Genomic DNA, 24182 nt, shown 5'->3' with positions numbered 1-24182 from the left:
ACCCAGAACATCCACTGTTTCTGCGCCAGAGAGAAGGCAGGGCAGGGCCTGCAGGGGAGACAGCCCTCGCAGCCCTCGGGGAGTCTGTGAGACGAAGGCAGCAGAGAGGGCTCCTCGGGCCAAAGTTTGTGGCATGAACACACGAGGCAGATGTGCAGCCCGCCTCGGTCCTTGAGCGCCTGCCCCTTCCTGCCCCCGCAAACGGCGACCTCGATGGCGATGACCATGCAACATGACTATGGAATTTCACTCCCAATTAATACCAGCAGGTGTTCACCCGGAGGGCCTCCCACACTCCACCGGGACAGTCACCACGCACGGCCTGGCCGCTCGGCTCCCGGTGCCCGTAACACAAAGGCAGCTCACCGCCGACTCCCCGGAGGGCACTTGTTGCTTGTTGAAGATGAGCAGCTCTTTCAGGTCATTCGTCGAACACGCTTTCTTTAGCTCGTCCTTGATGTTCCAGATCAGGTTGTTCTGGGCCTGTGCACGAGAGCCAGCAGCTGAGAGACCAGCCCTTCTCAAAGGAAGAAACCCAACTGGAGGAAGACTCCACCCTGGCTCGCTTCTGCCTCTAGTCACAGCCCCGCGCTCAGCTGAGCTGCCCCGGGGCTGCCGCATCCCCAGGACTGTGCTCCCAGCTCGCGGCCGTGGTGTCGGCCTGGGGCGCGGGTGCTCAGGGAGGGCCGAGGCAGGTGGGGAGGCCACGGTCCAGGCGCCGGGGTCCCCGGAACCAGCCCCCCAGAGACAAATCCCAGGACACACAGGAACGCGCCCGAAGCACCAGGTTCATCTGCCCCAGCACCTGGCCCCCAAGGGAGGAAGGGGCGGCTCCTCGACAACCTGAAAGCGAGCAGCAGGGGCAATCCCCAAACACCTCCCACCTCCTCAATCCTCAGAATCGCGGAGGAACAGACTTAAGCTCCTCTGAAGACGGAACTTTAAACCTCAGTGGTAATATTCATGCAGCGCCTACTCTGCGTGGGACACTTTTCACGCCATCGCACGCACTCTCACGACCACCTTGGCCAGCAAGGCAGTAGCCTCCCGACGTCAGAGGCAGGGCAGGGAAGAGCTTCCTCCTGTCTGAGGGTGGTGGGCGAGTTACTCACGACTCAGTCTCAGACCCCACCACCTCTGCAAAACATGAAAATGCCGGCCCTCTCTGCACCGAGCGAGGAGGAGTTTAACTCGCTTGACAACAACTGTCATCACACACACGCGCCCTTTCCCAGCCTCTGTAAGGGCCTCTCAATAACATCCTTGCCTGCAGCGCCACGTGCTGGGCCACTGGTGACGGAGATGAGGGAGCACGAGGCAAAAGTCTAAGGGTATAAGGTTAGATCAGAGAAGCAGAACTATCTCATCTGCGCGACCAAGGATGGGAGGCCAGCACAAATGGGTGTGCCAGGGTGGGGACCATGGGCAGCGTTCCCAGCTTCTGACCTTCTTTTTACCTCTGACAACTCTGGAGACAGGGAAGATGGGCACGAAGGGCAAATGCAAAAGAGCACCCCAGCTCCACTGCAGCTGGGGTTGGCACCAAACTGACACATTTTTAATGGAAGGACAACCACACCGAATCTGTGATTCTTATCAAGCAGCTGGAACCACACCAGAACATGCTTCTAATGTTTTACACCACCGGCAAAAACGGAATACTCACGTAAGAGCGCAGCAGAGGGCTCATGGAAATCACATTCCCAAGAAGAGACTGACTGCTCTCCCCTAGTTTCCCGAACACTCACCTTTCTCTGGTTAACAATTTTTACTTCGTTTCGACACACACGTAACCAACACAGTGACAAATTTCTCTGGTCTATGACCGCTGATCTAACGGGCAGTTTGCTCCTCTTAATACATGCCTTTTATTATTATTTTTTTTAACAAGAGATTTTCATTAAAAAACATGGAACTTCATCTCTTCCAGCCATTGTCTGTGCCAAGAACCTGTGGCATCCTTGAATTCAATACGCAGTTTCCAACGTGCTACAGGCCCGGGAGGCACAGTGACGCACAGTGTGGCTGAAGCATGACGTGCCCACCCCAGCGTGAGGCCGCCGAGCGGGAAGCGACAGCTCAGCTCCTGCCGAGCCCGCCTACTGCTGCTCTGGCGCCTAGAGCCCACTGTGGGTGCTTTCGCATAAGAACTGTTGCTTTGGGAGGAGGGAAGAAAACCTGGGGGAAAAGCCAGGCTATTTAACAACAGCTATCAAGTTGGGAATTTTTAAGGCTCTCATTAAAGCAGGACACACGCACCTCCTTGAACTTTCTTCCCAGAATGAGGAAGAGAGTTGAGACTGAATGGCGAGAGGAGACGCCCAGCTCGGGACTCACCTTGAGGGCCTTTTCAAGCTTACTCTCCTTGTCTTTTTCTTTTCTAGATTTCTTCTTGGCCACTTCCTCCATTCCATCCACCTCGTCGCCTTTTCTCTTTCTGAAAGAGAGGAAGGATGTAAGGGAAAGAACCAGAGCCATTAAAGCCCTGAAAGCCAACAGCTCTGGCGACACAGCATCCTAAGGCCATTCTCCTGCGGCTCAGCCAGGCGCTGCCCACTGAGGAGCTCGCCCTCTGCTCAGGCAGTGTCTGTGGCTGAGGTCATCCATTTCAGGAAGCACAGCTGCCAGGAGGGGCCAGCGGTCCCTCCAGGGCCTTGGAACAACCCGGCGCAGCACAGATGAGATGGCCTGGAAGGTTCTGGCAGGGACTATGCCAGAGGTAAGACCACAGCTGAGGGCAGGGAAAGCAGAAAGACAAAGCACCAGTGCCAGGCGCTGAGCCTTTCAATCTAAGACACAGGGCTGCTCCTGAGGCCAAGAGGCTGCTCTCAGACCGGGGAGGCTGTGCTGCCACTTAAAGCCCAACAAGAAGCGGTGGTCTAGGCGCTGCCAACCAGTCTGCCTCAGCCGGGTCAGCAAACGCTGCCGACCAAGTTCAGCAGCATCACTCCTGACCTAAGAGAGGGCACTGAGGGTCATCAGTAGGCCCTAGAAACAGGGCAGGTCAGCCACGGTGGTTAATACTCACTTTCAGCCATCACACAGGCCTGGGATCAAACCCTTGCATTTTTCCTCATCCGTAAAAACAGGGAAAAGAATACCATCTACTCTGTAGGATCGTGGTGATGGTTAAATGAAATATCCTCTGTAAAAGGCTTAGCATAGTGCCCGGCACACCAAAAGTGCTCAACCAATTCTGGTTGTTACAGCATGTGAGCTTGTTCACTCCTACACCTACACCCCATGTCAAAGCACCCTGAGGCTTTTTAAATCTGTGGGTCCGACTTTCCAGTTTTCTTTCACATTCCAGAGCCACGTGTGCGGTGCAATAAACTTGTGCGTTTTGAACTGGAAAACTGCGCGAAGGCCGCTTGATGATGGGGAGGTGGGGTCACCCCGACCCTACACTGTCCAAGGAGCACAGTGTACACCACAGCCCTGCCACACCCCCCTCAGTGGGCTCGTCACCAAGCAACTAGACTGCGGCCGAGGGACCAGCAGAGGGAACACAGGAAGGAAGTGTCCACAGGATCAACATAGACCTAAATGTTAGCACCGTATGAAACCCATACCATTCTGAACTCTCAACCAGATAACTTATCGACTGCCCACCACCCCCCTATTTAAAAATAGTCAAGATTCTCCCAGCGCCGTTCTCAAGAGAGACCCAGACACACAGGGACACATCCACACACAAGGACATGAGGGGGATGTGAAAGTGGGTCATGCAGGGGTCAGAGGAAAGGTGGTGGTGGACTCCCGCTTAGGGGAACGCTCAGACGGAGCAGGGGGAAGTGGGATGTGCTCTCTGCCTGTCCATGCAGGTCAGATGCGGGACAGGGAACAGACCACCAGGAGCGGCAGGAACCCGCACTGCAGGCTCCCCAGTCCTTCCCTGCTCTGTCCCCCGCCGCCTCAGCTGGGGAAGGGGCGGAGCTCTGCTGCCCCCCAGCTTTCTGACGGGCAGCAAGGGGAACACAGGAGCGATATGGACTCTGGGCCTGTGTGAAGCCTCCACCCTGCCAGCCCCTGCACCCACCCTTCACTCTTGATGCCCGGGAGCTGCTTCTTCAGGGCTTCTTTGTCCTCTGCGGTGAGGAGGCTGAAGCCCTTGAGCTGGCTCGCGCTGTACTCAGGCCGGAAGCCCAGCTCCTCCCTGTTCTGAACAAAGCAGTTCGGGTGGTACCAGCGGTCGATCATGCCTAGCTGGGGCTTCTCAGGGTCCAGCATCTTCTTGGACAGGCGCACCTGGCCCTGTAGGAGAATCCACATGTGTTACCGAAGACAGACAAGGAAGGACGGTCAAACATCGGGGGGCCAGGGGTGACCAGGTCCACACCGAAGGCAATGGGAGGGGTGCTGGGAGGTTTTGGCTCTTTTATGCCACCAAGGATTGTGTTACCCTCAAGCCTCAGCACCCCATTTAAGAAGGGGTTAAGTCCAACCAGCTACCCACCTACCTAGCTGCCTGTGCAAGTGAGGAAGTAACAGCATTACCCTGAGGACGTTCTGCTGACCTGGTGCAGACCTAAGAACAACGCCTGGGTTGCTATATTGCAGGCTCAGAAGGAGCCAGTGCAGGCCCCAATTCTAGCAGGGACTTTCTGCAATCCCCCCACCCAGACTCTTCAGTCTCTTTACACATATGAGGACCCCCTAAAATGCAGTAATAAACTATCTATAAGCTAGAATCTAGTCCTGCCATCCTCCCCAGGTTTACAATTCCCAGGCCTGACATTCCGAGTGAGTTTCACGCCTGTGAGCCCAGACTGGAAACCTCGGAACAAGGAGCACTGACATTACTCCACTTCAGGCCAAGCAACACTCAGCAGCACGCAGCCTCAGGCATTCCCTTTGGAACCTTAACTTTTGCCTCAAATTCTTGTGGTTGAAGGTAGCTGGAAAAGATCTAGCAATTTCACGTTTTTCCTTTCTAAACACCCACTGACTCACCTCAATTTCCTGTATAATACCAAGGAGGTAGAAACCTTTAATCGATGCCTTGAATTAATCAACCAGCATGTTTACCTAAGATCAGAGCATCGTGGGTAATGAGGCTAAAGGGCACAGGCCGACCCCTCCACCTGTGTCCCTGCTACTCAGATAGCCGTCATTCTGCCAGACCAGCTGTCATTCTTCAGGGATCAGAGTTGGTAGGGAAGGGTGGTTAATGAAGTTCCTGATTAAGGGGAAGAAACCTGGAGGCTCATACCAGGGAACAAACACACTCCTTAAACTTAATCCTACCATAAAACACAGCTTTCCCCCAGCCACTGCAGAGCCCAGGAGAGAGCCCCTGTGTAAATGTTTTTCAAACTCTCCCAGGTCTCCTAAAAGCAGGTGCAGAGACGTACATGGACTGGACCATGAATAATCAGGGCCAGACCTGCCTGGAAGAAAAGTCACTGTCATCTCCTGTCTCTACTAAGATCTTCACTTTATTTTTTAACCACTAGTATTGAGCCAGCACCTAAAGCCCCTATTTTTTCTTTTCTTTTGAGATATCCAATGACATCCAACACAAGAAATCCAGAAAGTCAGACAGGTGAAGTCCAAAGCTCTCACCTTTTCGATCTTCTCCATGCAGCCCTTGCACGTGCTTCTGTTGGACTTGGCGTACTCTGCCGCAAAGTCACCCAGTGTCTTCTCCGTCTTGCTGCCAACTCCACCTTGGCCTTTGCCTGAAGCATGAAACACAGCCACGCTCATTTCAGCAGCCTCCACGCAGCTCCAAGGAGCCCCTGTCCTCCTCCTCTACCTCTTGGGATTCCTCTACCAGGACACCTTGTGTTCTGGGTGACCACAGCTGGTCCAGCTCATCTACACTTGTTTCTAACCACTGTGGTTGGTTAACAGAGCTTCTTTTCTGGCAATAAAATAAAAAAATTTCTCAGACAGCCTCCTGGAAACAGCACAATGTTAGCTGGTGGTGGTCTCACTGTCCCCCAATCTCTATTTCCTCTGTAGCCCCCTTCTTCACTTTGGAAAGAACTTAAGTGCTTACTATGAAAACCTTGTACCATACTAAATTCCAACACTGCCTTCTAATTTCCATTACACTTTCATTATCAAAGTTGAGTGTTGAGTTAAAGGGACTATCTTGATATAGGAACAGATAAAAGTATATGTAAGAATTAAATATGTGGAGCTACAAGGATATATTGTACAACACGGGGAATATAACCAATATTTTATAAATATAAATGTAATATATTACATGAGTCACTCTATTGTACACCTGTAATTTATACACTATTGTACATCAGCTATACGTCAATAAAAAAAAAAAAGAGAGCTGACAAAAAACAACAAAAAACCAAAAAAACCTCCATAATCAAGAGAAAAAAAAAATTAAATATGTGGTAAGGTGGCATTCCTAATTAGCGGGGAAAGACTGAATCATTCAATAAAGAATCTTGGGGTAAAATGGCCAACCATTTGGGACAAAAACTAGATTCTTTTCTTATATAAAAATAAACTCCAAGACTGAATGTTTCTCTCCTAAGATCAGGAATAAAGCAAGGCTGTCTTCTCTTACCACAGACAACACCGTACTAGAGGCTCTAATACGTGCAGTAGGCAAGAAAAAGAAACAAAACGCGTAAGTGTAGAAAAGAACAAGTAAAGCCATCTCTATTTGTAGATGACATGATTGTACCTGGGATTAGTCTTAAGAATCTACAAAAAAGCTACTAGCACTATTAAGTGAATTTAGCAAATTTGCAGAGCACAAGGTCAATATAAAACATTTCTATATATTAGCAATAAACATACTGGAAAAAGAAATTTTTAACCACACTAAAGAAAAGCACACTACTATTTAAACAGCATTAAAATACACAGAATACTTAGATAAATTTACTAAGACAATAAGACATACAAGATCTCTCTCTACACTGAATCTACAAGATTTTGCTGAAATTAAAGAAGAACTGAGTATCATGTTTATGGACCGAAAGACTCTATTTACTAAGATGTCAATAATCCCCAATTTGATCTACAGATTTGATGCAATGCCAATCAAAATCCTAGCAAGCTTTTCTGAGGGAGAAATTGACAAGTTTACCAAAAAATTTGTAAGGCGATGACAAAGGACCTAGAAAGGTCAAAATACCATTGGAAAAAAAACAAATTTAGGGGGCTTCCCTGGTGGCACAGTGGTTGAGAATCTGCCTGCCAATGCAGGGGACACGAGTTCGAGCCCTGGTCTGGGAAGATTCCACATGCCGTGGAGCAACTTGGCCCGTGAGCCACAATTACTGAGCCTGTGCGTCTGGAGCCTGTGCTCCGCAACAAGAGAGGCCGCGATAGTGAGAGGCCCGCGCACCTCGATGAAGAGTGGTCCCCGCTTGCCACAACTAGAGAAAGCCCTCGCACAGAAACGAAGACCCAACACAGCCATAAATAAAATAAATAAATAAAATTAAAAAAACAAAAAACAAAAAACAAATTTAGAGGAATTACACTATAAGACTTCATGACTTACTCTAAGGTTACAATCATTAAGACAGTGGAGTAGTATAAATCAATGGAACCAAATAGAGACCAGATACAGACCTATCATCAACTGATTTTGATAAGGAAGCCAAAGTCTTTTCAGCAAATGGTGCTGGAACAAAATAACAGCCACATGGGGAAAAAAACAAAAAACGTGTGCCTCACACCTAACACAAAAGTTAATTTAAGATAAATAAAATTAAATAATTTAAGATAAGCTAAAACTACAAAACTCCCAGTAGTTCTGGAGTATATCCTTCAATGACCTTAAAGAGTAGGCAAAGATTTCTTAGGAGACAGAAAGTACTACCCAAAAAAGGAGAAAAAAACCCACAAAAAAACAACAAATTGGACTTCATCAAAACGAAAAACTATTGCTCTTCAGAAAATGTCAGTAGGGCTTCCCTGGTGGCGCAGTGGTTAAGAATCCGCCTGCCAATGCAGGGGACACGGGTTTGAGCCCTGGTCTGCAAAGATCCCACATGCCGTGGAGCAACTAAGCCCATGCGCCAACAACTACTGAGCCTGCGCTCTAGAGCCCGAGAGCCTCAACTACTGAGCCTGCGAGCCACAACTACTGAAGACCACGTGCCTAGAGCCCCTGCTCCGCAACAAGAGAAGCCACTGCAATGAGAAGCCTGCGCACCGCAATGAAGAGTAGCCCCCGCTGGCCGCAACTAGAGAAAGCCCGCGCGCAGCAACGAAGACCCAATGCAGCCAAAAATAAATAAATTTAAAAAAAAAAGTCAGTAAATAAATGAAAAGACAAACCTCTGACTGGGAGAAGGTATTTGCATTATTTATATCTAATAGAGGACACGCACCTAGAATATTCTAAGAACTCTTACAACTCAATAATAAAGACATGCAAATTAAAACCATGATATCACTACACACTTATTGGAATGGCTAGTATCAAAAAGAGTGACCACACCAAGTGCTGATGAGGATGTGGAGGAACTCTCAAACAGTGCTGGTGGCAACGTAAAATGGTACGACCGCTTTGGAAAACTGTTTGGCACTTTCTTTAAAAGGCTGAACGTACATCTAACGTATGATCTACCACTCCATTCCTAGGTATATACCCAAGAGAAATGAGAGCACGTGTACGTACAGAGCTTGTACACCAGTGTTCGTAGCAGCTGTATTTGTAATGGCCCTAATCTGTCAACAACTTAAAAGTTACCAACAGGAGAATGGATAAACCAAGTGTGATATACTAAAAGACTACTCCTCAGTAATAAAAAAAGAACTGATAACACATGAGACAACCTGGGTAAGTCTCACAGACATTATGCTGAGCGAAAGCAGCTTACGAGAGAAAAAGACACTATTCCTTTTTCCCTGAAACTCTAAATCACACAAAATTAATCCAAAGGGATAGAAATCAGAACAGTGGTTACCTTGCTGAGGGGGAGGATGACTCGGAAGGGCATAAGGGACCTTGCTGGGGGTGGCGGGTACAGAAATTTGATGGGGTGAATATTAGATGTGTGTATGCATTTGTCAAAACTCACTGAACTGTACACGTAAAGTCTGTGCATATAACTGTATGTACGTTATTTTTAAAATTCCGGATGAAAGATTTCGAAATACCAAAAACCGATACTTTATTCAAAATACCAAAAACAGATACTTTAAGTGAGAAAACAGACATGACAACAAGAACATTTAGTCAAAGATGAAGCTTCAATACGATGAAACAGAAAATAAACCTATCTAAAAGAAAAATGTCAAACCAGGAAAAATATTTGCAAAACATGAGACCAAGAATTAGTATCTTTTGTACTTCACTAAGGAAAAGAAAAATACCCTAAGAGAAAAATGAGGAAAAGACACACACAACTATTAAAGTAACACAAATGACTGATCAACACATGACAAAATGTTCCATGTCACTAGGAGCAAAATGAAAAGGAATGAGAATACTTAGGGATGGTGTGGAAGTGGAGAAATGGGTACATCTCATATTGTTGGTACAAGTGGAACTGATACAACCTTTCTGAAAGGCAAGTTGGCACACACACAGAAGGCCTTCAAATACTTCATCTCTTTCAGCAGTATTTCCCCCTTTTGGAATTAAAGAAAAAAATGGACAGGTGCCCAGGATATACCAGAAATCTGCGGCAGCTCTATGTGTAATAGAGCCAAATGGTTTAAAGTCTGGTTTCAAAAGCAAGAGAGTCTGGACTTGAATCTCAGCTCGAGCATTTACCACCAGCGTAACCTTGGGCCACTTACCTAACCTCTAGGTGTCTCAGCTCCTCAACTGGAAAAACTGGTAAAGGGCTGGGGCAAGGATTCAATGAAATTAATATATGTCAGATACTTGAATGATGCACAAAATTTAGCAAGACCTCAAGAAATGAATACTACGTACCTTTAACAATAACGATGGAAATCTGTAACTTTTAACATGAAGAGTAAATATTAAGTTGTAAAATGCAATAGGTAGGTACAGGGAAATACAAATCAAGATCGCAGTGAAATACCACTTCAAATCATTAGGAAGAGTATTACTAAAAAAAAAAAAAATCCTGAAAAACCAACCCCCCGCCCCCACCCGCCAAAATCCAGGAAATAAAAGTGTTGATACGGATGTGGAGAAATCAGAACCCCATGTATTACTGGTGGGGATGTATAATCCCGCAGCTGCTGTGGCAAATAGTACTGCAGTTTACACAAAAAATTGAATATAGAATAACCATACGATCCAGCAATTCCACTTCTGGGTATATACACAGGAGGACAGAAGGCAGGGTCTGGAACAGATATTTGTATACCAATGTTCGCCTATCACCAAAAGGCAGAAACAACACACGTGTCCATCAACGAATGAATGGATAAACAAAATCTGGTATGGCCATGTAACACAATATTATTCAGCCTTAAAAAGGAAGGAAATTCTGACACACACCACATGAATGAACCCTGAAGACATTATGTGGAGTGAAATAAGTCAGACACAAACGGACAAATATAGTATAAGCCAAACACAAAAGGACAAATACTGTATGATTCCACCCATATGAGGTACTTAGTAATTAGAAGTAGTCAAATTCACAGAGACAGAAATAAGAGTGGTTGTCAGAGACTGGGGGGAGGTAAATGAGGAATTACTGTTTAATGGGTATGGAGTATTAGTTTGGGAAGATGGCAAAGTTTTGGAGATGAATGGTGGTGATGACTGCATAACAACGTGAATGCACTTAATACCACTGAAACGTACACTTAAAAATGGTTAAGATGGTAAATATTGTGTTATGTATACTTTATCACAAGAAAAGGTGACTGAACATTAAAAAAAGTTAATACTTAAGGTAGAATCCCACTTCTGCAGGAATGAGAACACACAAACACACACGCATCAATATTTGAATAGAAAATAATTTTCTAATAAGACACCTGCAACATTAATGATAGTTCTTTCTGAATTACAGGATCTGGGACGATTTAACTTTTTGTTCTCATCAACAGCCTGGAGTCACAACAACAGGTTAAACTGGGTCAGTTCACAGCAAGGCAGAGAAATGAGAATGCAGTCTCAGGAGATCTCCTTCAAATGGGGACAAAAAAAAAAAAAAAACTGTTTAAAATTTAAAGGCATCTCAGCAAGTTTGCGGATGCTGACAAACTGACCAAGGCCTATATGGAGAGGCAGAGGACCCAGAATAGCCAATACAATATTGAAGAGGAACAAAGTCAGGGGACTGACACTGCCTGACTGCAAGACTTGCTATAAAGCTATATAATCAAGACAGTGTGGTACTGGTGAAATACACAAATTGACAAATATGCCAGAATACAGCCCAGGAGTACACCCACACAGATACAATCAACTGATGTATGAGGAGCAAAGGCAACACAGTGGAGAACAGCCTTTTCAACAAGTGGTGCGGGGACAACTGGGCATCCGCGTGCAAAAAAAAAAAATTTAATCTAGACAACAGATTAAACCTGTCGCAAATATAAACTCAAAATGGATCACAGACTTAAATGTATTGATAAAACACAAAACTATAAAACTCCTAGAAGATAACACAGGAGAAAATCTAGATTACCTTGGGTATGGTGATGACTTTTTAGACACAATACCAGACCTAGTACATTAAAGAAATAATTGAGAAGCTAGACTTTATTAAAATCAAAAATGTCAAAAAAAAAAAAAATCAAAAATGTCTACTCTGTGAAAGACAGTGCCAAGAGAATAAAAAAGACAAGCCACAGACCGGGAGAAAATACTTGCAAAAGACACATCTGATCAAGGACTGTTGTCCAAACTATATGAGGAACTCAGTAAAACGAACCTGACTAAAATTGGGAAAATATCTGAACAGACCCTTTACCAAAGAACATATACAGATGGCAAATAGACATGTGAAAAGATGCTCAACATCATATGGTACTAAGGAACTGCAAATTAAAATGAGATATCACTACGAACATTTTAGATTGCCAAAATCCAAAACATTGGTAAAAAATGCTGGTAAGAACGTGGAGTAACAGGAACTCTCATCCATTGCTGGTGGTAATGTAAACGGTTTGGCCACTTTAGAAGACAGCTCGCAGTCTAAACACACTCTTACCATACAATCCAGCAATTGTGTGCCTTGGTATTTACCCAAATGAGTTGAAAACTTAAGTCTACCCAAAACCCTGCACATGGATGTTTATAGCAGTTTTATTCATAATTGCCAAAACTTGGAAGCACCCACGGTGTCCTTAAATAGGTGAATGGATAAACTGTGGTACCTCCAGACAATGGAATATTATTCAGTGCCCAAAAGAAGTAAGTTATTGAGCTGTGAAAAGATATGCAGGAACCTTAAATGCATTATTACTAAATGAAATAAGCCAATTTGAAAAGGTTGCATACTGTTTGATTCTAACTATGTGACATTCTAGAAAAGATGAAACTATGCAGATAGGAAAAATGTCAGTGGTTGGGAGAGGGAAGGATTAACAGGTGGAACACAGAGGAATTTTATAAGAGAGTGGAAATACTCTGTACGACGTTATAATGATTGATATATGTCATTATACATTTGCCCAAACCCATATGAGACGTACAACACCACGAGTGATGACTAATATAAACTATGGACTTTGGGTGATGATGTATCAGTACAGGTTCAGTGACTGTAACAAGTGGACCATCTGCTGGGGGATGTTGATGGTGGCGGAGGTCATGCCTCTGTGGGTACATGGGAACTCTCCGTACTTTCTGCTTAATTTTGATGTGAACCTAAAACTACTTTAAAAACAAGGTCTAGGGCTTCCCTGGTGGCGCAGTGGTTGAGAATCTGCCTGCCAATGCAGGGGACACGGGTTCGAGCCCTGGTCTGGGAAGATCCCACATGCCGCGGAGCGGCTGGGCCCATGAGCCACAATTACTGAGCTTGCGCGTCTGGAGCCTGTGCTCCGCAACAAGAGAGGCCGCGATAATGAGAGGCCCGCGCACCGCGATGAAGAGCGGCCCCCGCTTGCCACAACTAGAGAGAGCCCTCGCACAGAAACGAAGACCCAACATAGCCATAAATAAATAAATTAAAAAAATTAAAAAAAAAAAAGTTTATAAAAAAAAAAAAACAAAAAAAATAAAAATAAAAACAAGGTCTATTAAAGACAACAACTGCAACAAATTCAAAGGCTACATTTCAAGCATCTGGAGAAATAATATCCTGCACCAAACAGAACACTGGGTCACTGAGGCGCTGCTGAAATAACAGAGGGGTAAGCTGAAGGACCTTTCCTTTGCTCCCACAGAAAAGCTCCCCCTCCCCCCGACAACCCAGGAAGCTTCCGGGGTTGGGGTGACCCCCCAACCTCCCCGGTGTGCACGCACCCGTCACTCCTCCAGCCTCGGCCGTCTTCTTGACCTTCTGCTGGTCGTCCCAGCGGAGCTCGGAGAACCCATCCACCTCGACGTCAGGGTGCCGTATGGAGTGGCCGACCTTCCAGAAGCAGGAGAAGTGGTACCAGTGCGGGACCTTCCCATCGAACATGGGCGACTAGAGGGGCGGAACCGGAGGAGGAAAAGAGCAGTGAGCCTCAGGCCCGGCCCTCAGCACCTGGCATCCTAGCCCCCGCTTGCTTACCCGTAAACCAAGGGTAGCCTCCTCTCCACTCCCCGACGTCGCAGGGGAAAAGCTGCAAACGGATGGGCAATCAGCACCCACCCCTCAGCTATGAAAGCTGCTGCGCCTGCTGCCGAGCCCGCCGTGGGGACAGGGACCAGGATGTCCCTCGGGACTGACCGGCGTTTCGGCTAAGAGTGCAGCGTACTGTTACCAAAGTCGCAGCCACGCTTCAGTCACAGGCTCAGCCCAGAGCTCAGTGAGGGCACAGGAGACGCAAGTCCTGCGTCCTGCACGCCTACATGAGGACAGGCCCCACCTCCAGGCCCGGCCGCCAGGCCCAAAGGGCTCTGTGCACTTAGAACAATGCGGAACAAGGCCCAGCTCAGGCGCCAGGCCGAGCAAATGTGTCAGAGAAGTGTCACGCCGGCAGCGAGCCATGCAGATGTGCGTGCGATGGAGAACTTCTACGAGGGAGAGTGAGAGGGACGGGGGGGGGGGGTCACCTCACCCCCAGCAGCTGGGAGGTCCCTCCTGCCCCTCACCAGCCACCAGGGGACACCCTGCAGTTGCCTCTGGGGAGCCAGCGCCCTTATTTCACAGTTGCATGGGGGTGGGGGTCAGACAGGCAGCAAGTGACTCAGCCTCAACTTGAAACAGTGACCACGGTTGGTTCTCTCCACTACACTGCTCGGCAGGAAGAGGTACTTAAAAATATACAAACGGTCTGACCGGAGCAAGAGAGGCCCCAAACATCTGCTTTGATAGAACATAAATCTAAATGTCAAGCAGATGGCATAAAACAGCATTAAAAATAAATACCATGCAGAACTTTCAGGATGGAGTCGTGCGGACAGGGGAAGTACTCTGAAAAAGCAGTGACAAGATCTCCCAACTGGCCCTCTCCTACTAGGTGAGCGGCCTCTCTCTGGATTTAATATACGGTATTAAATAAAGTGTAGGGTTAATAAGGCTGGGGCACAAGGACTCTTCAGCATCAAGCAGCTTGGGTTTACAGCAGCACCGGCCGTTCGCTGGGCCCAGAATGTGCCCCAGCCCTACCTGGGGCGAACGGCACTTCCTCAGGTCCCATAACACCCCTTCCCATGGCCCCCCAGAGTCAAGATCCATTTGGGTTATTATCTGATCAATGTCTGTGTCCTGCGTCGGGTTAGAAGCTCCCAGAGAGGCACGATGCCTGTCTTGCTAGCAACCGGCAACGCCCGCTCCCGGCAGGCACTCAAACAGTGTCTGTGGAGTGCCCCAAGTCTGGAGGGAAGAGGGAAGAAAGGTGGGATGGAGGAACTCCTGCCGTGGAAAAGACGCTCCCTCCAAACCTAAGACAGCTCTCCCCACCCCCAACCAGACAACAAACGGCATTTCAGAGAGTAGACTTGTGCCCTGGCTCTCAAACTTTCACCAAGGCAGCCGACACATCGTTAAGCGTCTGGACGTCTTGCTACAACATCTGTGGTGGCCTCGACCTGGGTCTTCCTGCCCTGGGACCCCTGTCTAAGCCTGCTCTAAGAGCAAAGGGGGGCACGTGGCTCAGTGGCTTTGCCCCCCACTGGAACTCATGGCCGTGACATTTCTTCCTGGCTCTGCTGGGGCCTGACACTTGCCCCTTAAACTTCGGTCTGGGTGCCATGCCCCCAACCACTGGCGCACTGCCAGGCACCAGAGAGGAGGCCTGCACAAGGGTGTACTCACAGCACAGGCGTGGGGGACTGTTAGGGCTCCCGTCCTCCCCCAAAAGAGGAAAGACCCCTTAACCAAGGCAAGGCTTTACTTTAGAACTCAGGACTGAGAATGATACAGCCGGAAGGGAACTGGACCAAGGGCACAAGACGACTGGCTCCACTCGGCAGCTACCAGGCTCGAGCAAGCAGCAGAATCCTTGGCTGTACACTCAGCAAACATGAGCGCCTACCACACACCGGGGTCCTCACCCAGCCACTCTCAGTCTGTTTCCAGAGAAACGGGCCATAAAAGGAGGGAATGACCACTATAACGAAGAAAGTCACCATGCAGTTTGCTGCAGGCCCTCCCAAGAACACCAACAAGTCAAAAGGCTGGAAGGCCCAGTTCATCCCCTCGAGGCTGCCCCAGGGCATGCCAGCTAAAGTATCAGGTATTTGATACTCAGAGAACAATCCTCCCATACAAAATGTAAAAGAAGGTATTTAAATCCAAGGGAAGTGGGGCGGGGCGGGGTGGGGCGGGCAGGCGGGGAAGAATGGCTTCTTTCTTTCTGGCCTTCGCCAGCGCAGCCTACAAGACCAATGTTACATTCTAAGTTAAAACTCCATCCCCAATGACAGAGAAAACCACACTTAATTTTAATGATAATTTCCTTCACTATCGCAGAGGGAGGATCCAGAATGTTAGACTTTCTTGCCGCCTGGACTCCGATAGAGAGAGCCAACCCACCTCTTCATTCCTCACCAGTGTCCTCGTCTCCACACACTGGCTGGACTGAGGTTTTCTGTCTGTCTTTCCCAATAGAACAGGGTCATCTTGGCTGTCCGGTGAAGGCTATGCATGTCCCTTTCTCAGACTAACATTTTAAAATGCATGATAAAATACATAGGCTCACAAAGGAAATCAACTATATTGAAATAATTATCAAAACATTTAAAACATTTACTGGGATACAGTCATCTACAAGCTTTAAAGCATTAAATAACAAGACACAGTACCCACTTTAGTAACTACTGTGATCTTGTAGCGATGTGTGTAAATGGTTATTTTAAGAAATCCCCAACAACTGTAAAGTGATGTGAAAATAACAGTAACTACTACTGATGACAAAAATCACAGGTACTGCTAATGCGCCTTTGCTTTGCAGGTTACATTCATAATTGTAGGAAGTAATGAATTGTAACTTAAGTCTAGTGAAGATAGGGATGCATATTTTTTCTCACTGAAACTCATGGACCTCTTGAGTTCTATCTGCCATCCCACAGACTCCAGGTTAAGAGCCCCGGCAATAATGGCAACTTCATACGATCGGCGGCCCAAACATTAGGGTGAAAAGATGCTCTGCGGGAGATATAGCGCCTCAAATGGTAGGCCTTTCCCACTTCTCCATCCTCAACTTCCTGCCACTTCTGTGGTGAGCTCCCACCTTGGGCACATCATGCCTAGGGCACAGCTCCATCAGGTGGCACCCACCCCTGTACAGCAATGTTTACCAGTCATCACCCCTTTAACCAAACTGGAAGCTCCCAGGGGTGGAGTCTCTCCTTGTGCCCCTAGTACCTAACACAGTGCCCAGAACCTAGCAGCTGCTCAGCGAGTGTATACTGAACGAATAAGTATTGTGTGCCAGGTACTGAGCTAGATGGTGCTGAGGCTGATTCCAAGATGACAACCTCAGTCCCTGCCATAGTACGAAATGAGACAGCCTGAGTACACTATGGTACCCACTCCCCTCCACCCAGTAACTGCTGCAAATCCAGCAGTACCATCTGGTCATTCATAAAACACATACTGCCTCACCGCCCGGAGGGAAAAGGAAAATCAAGTTACCTTGACCATGAGCACTAAGCTTGGATAAAAGCTTTCTATTGGGGGTGGGGAAGACAGGGCAGGTGGGAACCCTGATTAGGCAGGCAGGCAGACAGGAGGCAGGAACCTCCAGACACACTACCTCACTCCAACACCCCTCCCGCCATCTGGCAAGCCTCAGGGACCACCGGAGGGAAATCCCGACTCTGTCAAGAAGCCCAGTTGAGGAACCCCAGGAGCCACTCTTACTCAAACCAGATAGCTGCAAAGGCATCAGGAGGACGTGTCTGTGAACTTGGAAAGTTTGAGGAAAATGTTAAACCATAAATTAAGCCAAAAGTGAATGCACTGTACTGAAATGACACCAACTTGCATAGTTTTGCATAATTAAAAAAAAATGAGAGTGAGCGGGTGTTGAAATGATAACCAAAAATAGATTAAAAAAAAAAAAGAAAACCCTCACTTGCCAGTCGCCACCATCAATGTAGGACAAAGATCTTCCAGAATAAGGTAGGTCAAAACCAGACTAGCTTCAAAAGACCACGCGTACGTTTTCTTCCCAAGGCGAATGGCAATAAAGCAAACCCAGAAATGAGGACAGAAGCGGCTGCTTATTTTTACAAAGTAAAAGGCATCACCAGCTCCTGACCGTATTTCCCGGGCTTTTGCTGCAAGATCAGCAAAACCTTCCAGAAGGGTCCACCCGGCGGGCCATACACGGGACGAGAGGAAGCAGCTGCGCCCGCAGGCCCCGCGCGGGCTCGGAGGGGCCGGCCCGGCCTGCAGCTCCCGACCAGCCCTCCCCCCACCCTCCCCGGACGCGCGGAAGCCCCAGTCTCGCACAAAGCGGCCTCTCCGCCCGCACCTGCACCATGATGGCCATCCGGAGCGAGTCCTTGGGGATGCTCTCGCTGCATTTCTTGCAAGAGGCGCGCCCGCTCTTGGCGTACTCGACCCGGTAGAGCTTGTCCGATGACTCCGCCATCCTCCTCCTCGAGCTGCTGCAGCTCCGGGAGCCCGACGCCGCTACCTGGAGACCCGCTGCTGCTATCGCCGCCTCGCCCGCCGGTCCGCTCGCCGCTGGCGCCCGAGCGTCTAGAGACGCATCCGCCGCCGCCTCCGAGCACGCCGCGTAGGCCAACCGCCGCTCCGGATAGATTGCTGATGCCTGGCGGCGGGCACGCCCCGGCGCCCGCGCTTACGGGGCGGGGCCGCCGGCGCGCGCGCCCCCTGCCGGCAGTGGGGCGGCGTTTCCCCTGCGCCTGAGGCTTCGGGAGCTCAACCCTGGCTGCTGCGAACCGAAGCCGGGCTTATCCAGCGCCTGTAGCTCTTTGAAGGACGAAGCGCCACCCCTTTAACCATTTGCCCCCAGGAGGGCTTACATGCTCTCACAATTAATTCCACCCTCATCCCTTTTTAATACGTGTATCCTCTCTCCCCTGAGGGCGGACAGGTCTGGAAGGCGCTGGGCTGGCTCGGGAATGCGATTGATCTGCCAAAGAGAGGTCAACCTGGGCTGGCCCTCGGCGGACGTTCTAACTGCAGTCCGCAGACCGTTGGGACCCAATACTAACTGAAATCTAGCATCGCCTTCATTATGAATTTTAATGCATGGATACAGATTCCGGGAGTCTTAGCAATACCTGACTTTGTCAGCAATAGTTACCACAGGTGCTTTCGTATCACTTTACGATTGTTGGAGAGAACTCAGTATTAAGCTCATCACTACTTAAATTGCGGTAGTTAAGAGACCTGCTGTGGGGCTTCCCTGGTGGCGCAGTGGTTGAGAGTCTGCCTGCCAGTGCAGGGGACACGGGTTCGAGCCCTGGTCTGGGAAGATCCCACATGCCGCGGAGCAACTGGGCCTGTGAGCCACAATTACTGAGCCTGCGCGTCTGGAGCCTGTGCTCCGCAACAAGAGAGGCCGCGATAATGAGAGGCCCGCGCACCGCGATGAAGAGTGGCCCCCACTTGCCACAACTAGAGAAAGCCCTCGCACAGAAACGAAGACCCAACACAGCCAAAAATAAATAAATAAATAAAAAACAAAACAAAACAAAAAACCTTTCAAAGGCTTCTCATCACACTTGGAATAAAAGCCAGAATTCTTCCTGTGGTTGAATCTGAGCCCTGTCTGCTACCCTGACTTCATGGCCACCGTCTTCATGGCCACCCTCTCCTGAGGGCTCCAGCTGCCCCAGCCACACCGGCTTCCTGCCTGTTCCTCAAACGCCACAAATTCACTCCCACCTTGGAGATTCGGAGATCTGCATTTACGTTTCCTGGAACAGTCGTTACCAGTGAGTGCAGGGCTCACTCCCTCTCTTCGTTCAGCTTCTGCTCACACATCACTGTGATGATCCCAGCTAAGATGCTTCGTCTGCATGCTATCTTCAACTTCTTGCCCTGCTTGTGTTCTTCTTTGCACTTATTACTCCTAAGCATATTTCATACACATGTATATGTTTATTGTCTGTCTCTTTCACCAAAATGTAAGCTCCACCAGGGCAGGGGTTTTTATCAGTTTTGCATGTAGTAATATTCTCAGTGCCTGGAACAGTGCCAAGCACTCAAAATATTTTGTTGAATGAATGAATGAATCCACATTTGGCACTTCCTCTGCACAGCCCACCTGCTTAATAATAAGGTTCCTTCACACTTATATAGATTTTCGTGTTTTACAATGGGCCTTCCCAAACATTATTTTGTTTGCTTATCATTATAATGTTGTAAAATAGTTTTCTTTTTTCAAAAAACTAATAAACTATTATATTTACTTAGAAGCATTCAGGCTGTCACAAAACCGTTACAACTCCCCCGACCCCTAATTACAGAGTAGAATTCAGTAACAGAACAATTATTTCGTATAAGCTGCATGAAAGACAACTGAAAAAATGACAGTGCCCCTATATAATTAATTTGTCCTGTGCACCTACAAGAACCTGCTTTGAATTCCCATGCTGGGTCACAACCCGTATACAATACCAGGTAAGGTTAGTGGCCTTGGAAAATATCACCAGGACAGGGTTGTATAAAAAATTATTTGGGAATTCTTGTTAACAATAACCCCCCACCCCAAAAAGGGGCAGTTTAAAAGAAAATCTTACCCAGCTTTACATTTCAATTTTTTTTTTTAATTTAAAAAGAATGAAAAAAAAATGAATTGTGTCCAGGGAGGTTAAATGCTTAATAGACAAGAAAAAAAATGCTGCCCTAGAACCACTTCATTCATCATCATCATCTTCAACTTTGTTGTCTTTATCTTCCTCTTCCTCATCTTTCCTTCTTTCTCTTTCTCCTCTACCTTTTTATTCTTGTCTGGATCAGCCTTGACAGCCTCCTTTTTTTTTTTTTGCCACATCAGCTTTCCTTTGGCTCAGGATGCAGCAAGATCCTTTCGGTACTTTTCCTTCCTCTGAACAGCCTTCTTTTCAGGCTGCCTGCCATCCTCAGCACTGTCACTCACATCTCTCCCAGTTTCTTTGCATCATTGCCAATAGACAGACCAGGATCTCCTGTGGTTTGGGGGTGGTACTCAGAAGATGAGAAAGAGGCCAAAGGAGGCTTTTTGGGTGGTTGAAATCCCTGAACTTCTTTTGGTTTCCATTTTGGGAGGAATAAAAGTTTTCATTTCTGTTTTATAAGGGGCCTTGTCCACTCTTGACATTTCTCCAATTTCCTTTCTCTTTGGCAGACAAGGCTTTCCACCTTTCCGAGCACTTTAAAGAACGTCTTGAGAAGTTGACCGAAGCATCTGGATGGTTTTTCCTGAGCTCCTCCCAGCAAGTTTACCCAGAGTGCCTATGATGCCATTTGGCCTCAGGCTTTTTAGGACCTCCTCTGCCCCTGTTTAGTTATTTTTCCTCAGGGAGGCACAGAGCTGCTCGGCGCCCCTTGCTCTCACTTGCCTTGGCAGTGTCTCTAGGTATTTTTAATCCCCGTTTTCACATAAGAACATGAACCCGACAGGTCTGGAGACTTGCTCATCCCTTGGGCATTTAAGCCTTGTCTGCTGCCTCTCCTAACTCTTTCCTCTCCCTCCCTCTGCCATTGTCTTCACCACCTCGCCCCGCAGCATTATTCTTCTCACCCTCTTTCAACATGTCCATTGCCAAAGTTATCTTTTTTAAAAACAAGTTTGGTCATGACTTCTACCCTGCTCAAACCCCTCTGTTGAATCCCTGTATTAAAACTTTCTGATTATATGTGACAGAAACCCGGCTTGAAAAAAAATAGGCCAAAAGGGGGATTTGGGGAGGGGGTATACTGGGGTATCTACAGAACAGAAGGAAGAATTAACCAGACCATGGGAAGGACGAAATGCAGATGGACAGCAGAGATGGTGGGATCTAGGGACTGAGATGCCTCTGGGACTCTGTCTGCTTCTTGTCTCTGCTTCTCCAGAGCATCTTTCTCGTAGGAGACCGGCTTCTGCCACATACGGCAGAGATCAAGGCCACCGATGTCTCTTGACCTCTCTTTTTTTATGGCTCCTACCACGAGGAGGAGGGTCTTTTTTCCTCTGTTTTGCATAAGACATTCCGGTTGAGAATTCTGATGAAACCATTGTGGGTCAGATGCCCACCCCTGGACCAATGAACAGGGACCCAGAGGTACAGTCATGTAAGAACATGGGGGCTTTCCTAAAGCCATGTGGATGGGGTGAGGGATGTCCCCAGAGAAAGAAGGGGCTAGGCGGACAATAGTCACTCCACTTTGCCGAACCAGACCCAGACAGCTGGTGGCCTGAAGGCCGCATTCGGCCTACGACATTGTCTTGAATAGGCTTAAAATTGTTTTGAACTATTTGTCAACATTTCAAAACCTGGATATTTCTCATAAAAGCCTGGATTTCAACATATTCCTTGAAAATGTTGAAATGTGGGATCACTGGGCCCTTACATTCTCACGTGGCAACAATTGGCTGGAGCTGAATGGAGGTTGCTCATTTAAATGGGGTATTCAATTGTTGCTGTCCTCTGACCTCTTGCTACTTCCCTGTTGTAGTTATCTATTGCTGCATAATCAACCACTCAAAACTAAGAGGTGAAAAACAATAAAAGTCATTTATGATCATTACCTGTCATGTTTCCGGGGGTTTGCTGGGTTCAGCTAGGTGGGTCTCACCCAGGGTCTCAGGTGGTCGCAGTCAGAGGGGGATGAGGCTGAAGTCTTCTCAGAGGCTTCCTTTGGTGGCTGCCGCTGGCTCTTGGCTGAGATGTCAGCTGGGGCTCTCAGCTGAAACACCTCCACGTGGCCTGGGCTCCCTCGCAGCGTGGCAGCTGCCCTCCCCTCTCAGGGCAGACTCAATCCTGTGCTCAGTGCTCTGGGTTCACTTTTTAAGTTACATGCTTTCATTTTCAGGTAAGAAAACGAGGACACAGAGAGATGAATGGATGTGCTTAAGGTCACCTGGTATTCAAGCCAGGAAGAGAACTGAACCTCTGCCTTTTCCCTCTCAGTTTACAGGTTAAGCTGCTGTCTCCTCCATCCTCCTCTCTGTGCTGAAAGCTCTGTTGTCTTAGGCCCTTCCTCGTACTGCAGCCAGCTGTGGCCAGAGCTGGCCCCTCGCTAGGTTTCAGCTCTTCCTTAGCAGAGACTCTGTTTTGCTCAACTCTTTTTCTCTATGCCAGCTTGATGCCTGGCATTTAGTAGCCCTCAGAAGATGTTTATTTAATCAGATCCCTGTTTTTCAAGCACCCTCAATTTTCTCTTAGTTGTCTAGCCAGCTCCAAAGGAACCCCAGTTCCTGGTGTGTGTGGGGATGGGCAACGGAGTAGGAGCAAGGAAATGTGTCCCCACCTGCTCACCACCTCTCAGGACCTCCAGAGATGCCGGAGGAGCCCCTGAGGCCACGTATTGTTGTCTTGTGGGGGAAGGGTGTGTGTGTGTGAGGGACTGAGCTTAAGGGATTTATTGTGGTTTTCCTTTGATAAAACTAAACAACAAAAACAAACAACAAATTAACTAATACAGGCATAAATAGAATAAAGAGTGAAAGCCTTTAATCAATCCCTCCCTGTTCCTGTTCCCACACTTCGGAGGTCATCACTCATCACTGTTTACAGTTCCTCCTATATCCTGCCAGATTCTTTCTCTATACACACACACACACACACACACACACACACGCACACACATGAGATCATATTATGTACGTATCGTACTCTACATTTTTTTTAATATCCCAGAGATACTTCTTTCAATGGCTGCAGGCAAATTTATAAAATAGATGAACCATACTTTTGTTGGTTTGTTTGGAGAGATGACAATGTTATTTATATTTATTTTATCTATATTGTAAAATATTTAGACCTGTGTTCAATACAGCAGCCACTAGCCGCATGTGACTACCGAGCACCTGAAATGCAGTGCGTTGGAATTGAGATGTGTTGTACGTGTAAATGCACATTGGATTTTGGAGACTTAGTATGAAAAAAATATCTCATTAGTAATTGTTTATATTGATTACATGTTGAATTGATACTATTTTGGAATATTGGGTTAAATAAAATATATTATTAAAATTAATTTTATGTTTCTTTTTCTAAAGTGTGGCTAGTAGTCACAGGGAACTATAGTCAATGTTCTGCGATAAACCATAATGGAAAAGAAATTTAAAAAGAATGTATACAGTATATGTATAGCTGAATCACTTTGCTGTACAGCAGAACTTAACACAATGTTTTAAATCAACTATATTTCAATAAAACAATAAAATGTGGCTAGTAGAAAATTAAAAATTGCATACGTGTCTTGCATTATATTTCTTTTGGGCAGAGTTGATTTAGAGAATACAAACATGTACAGAACAAAAGATGAAAGTTCTACTTCATCATCAAACCTCCTTCCCTCCCTGAGTTGTCACTTATTTTTATCTTTTTTCCAATGTGTATTTAAGGCTATATACTTTATCCTGAGTTATGTTTTTGCTATATTTTTCAGATTTTGTATGTATATTGTGCTTTTGTTTGTTTTTGAAAAAGTTTATTCTCTTATTTTCCATAAATACTTTAATTGCAAATAGAGTTGCTTTAAATTAAACAAGTAATACAAGACTTTTAAAATAAAGACAGTGAACTCTTCCTGTTTTTCCAC

General features: G+C 47.1%; 1 protein-coding gene and 1 pseudogene across 1 annotated transcript in view; both read right to left on the bottom strand.

Moving 5' to 3' along the window:
* Nucleotides 1–18249, bottom strand: part of PARP1 (poly(ADP-ribose) polymerase 1) — a 42089-nt gene extending 23840 nt beyond the window's left edge. The window contains exons 1-6 of the mRNA XM_068541737.1: nucleotides 17950–18249; nucleotides 13343–13508; nucleotides 5566–5681; nucleotides 4040–4254; nucleotides 2338–2437; nucleotides 367–483 (exon numbers count right to left, since the gene is read on the bottom strand). Coding sequence (XP_068397838.1) covers nucleotides 367–483; nucleotides 2338–2437; nucleotides 4040–4254; nucleotides 5566–5681; nucleotides 13343–13508; nucleotides 17950–18069 — 834 coding nt within the window. The 5' untranslated portion in view covers nucleotides 18070–18249. The remainder of the gene's footprint in view (nucleotides 1–366; nucleotides 484–2337; nucleotides 2438–4039; nucleotides 4255–5565; nucleotides 5682–13342; nucleotides 13509–17949) is intronic.
* Nucleotides 18250–20308: 2059 nt separating this feature from the next.
* Nucleotides 20309–20866, bottom strand: LOC137761596 (putative high mobility group protein B1-like 1; annotated as a pseudogene).
* Nucleotides 20867–24182: the final 3316 nt, after the last annotated feature.

Source organism: Eschrichtius robustus, chromosome 3 (genome assembly GCF_028021215.1).
Source record: "Eschrichtius robustus isolate mEscRob2 chromosome 3, mEscRob2.pri, whole genome shotgun sequence".
In the NCBI taxonomy this organism is placed as follows: domain Eukaryota; kingdom Metazoa; phylum Chordata; class Mammalia; order Artiodactyla; family Eschrichtiidae; genus Eschrichtius; species Eschrichtius robustus.
This window is presented reverse-complemented; position numbering and strand designations above follow the sequence as displayed.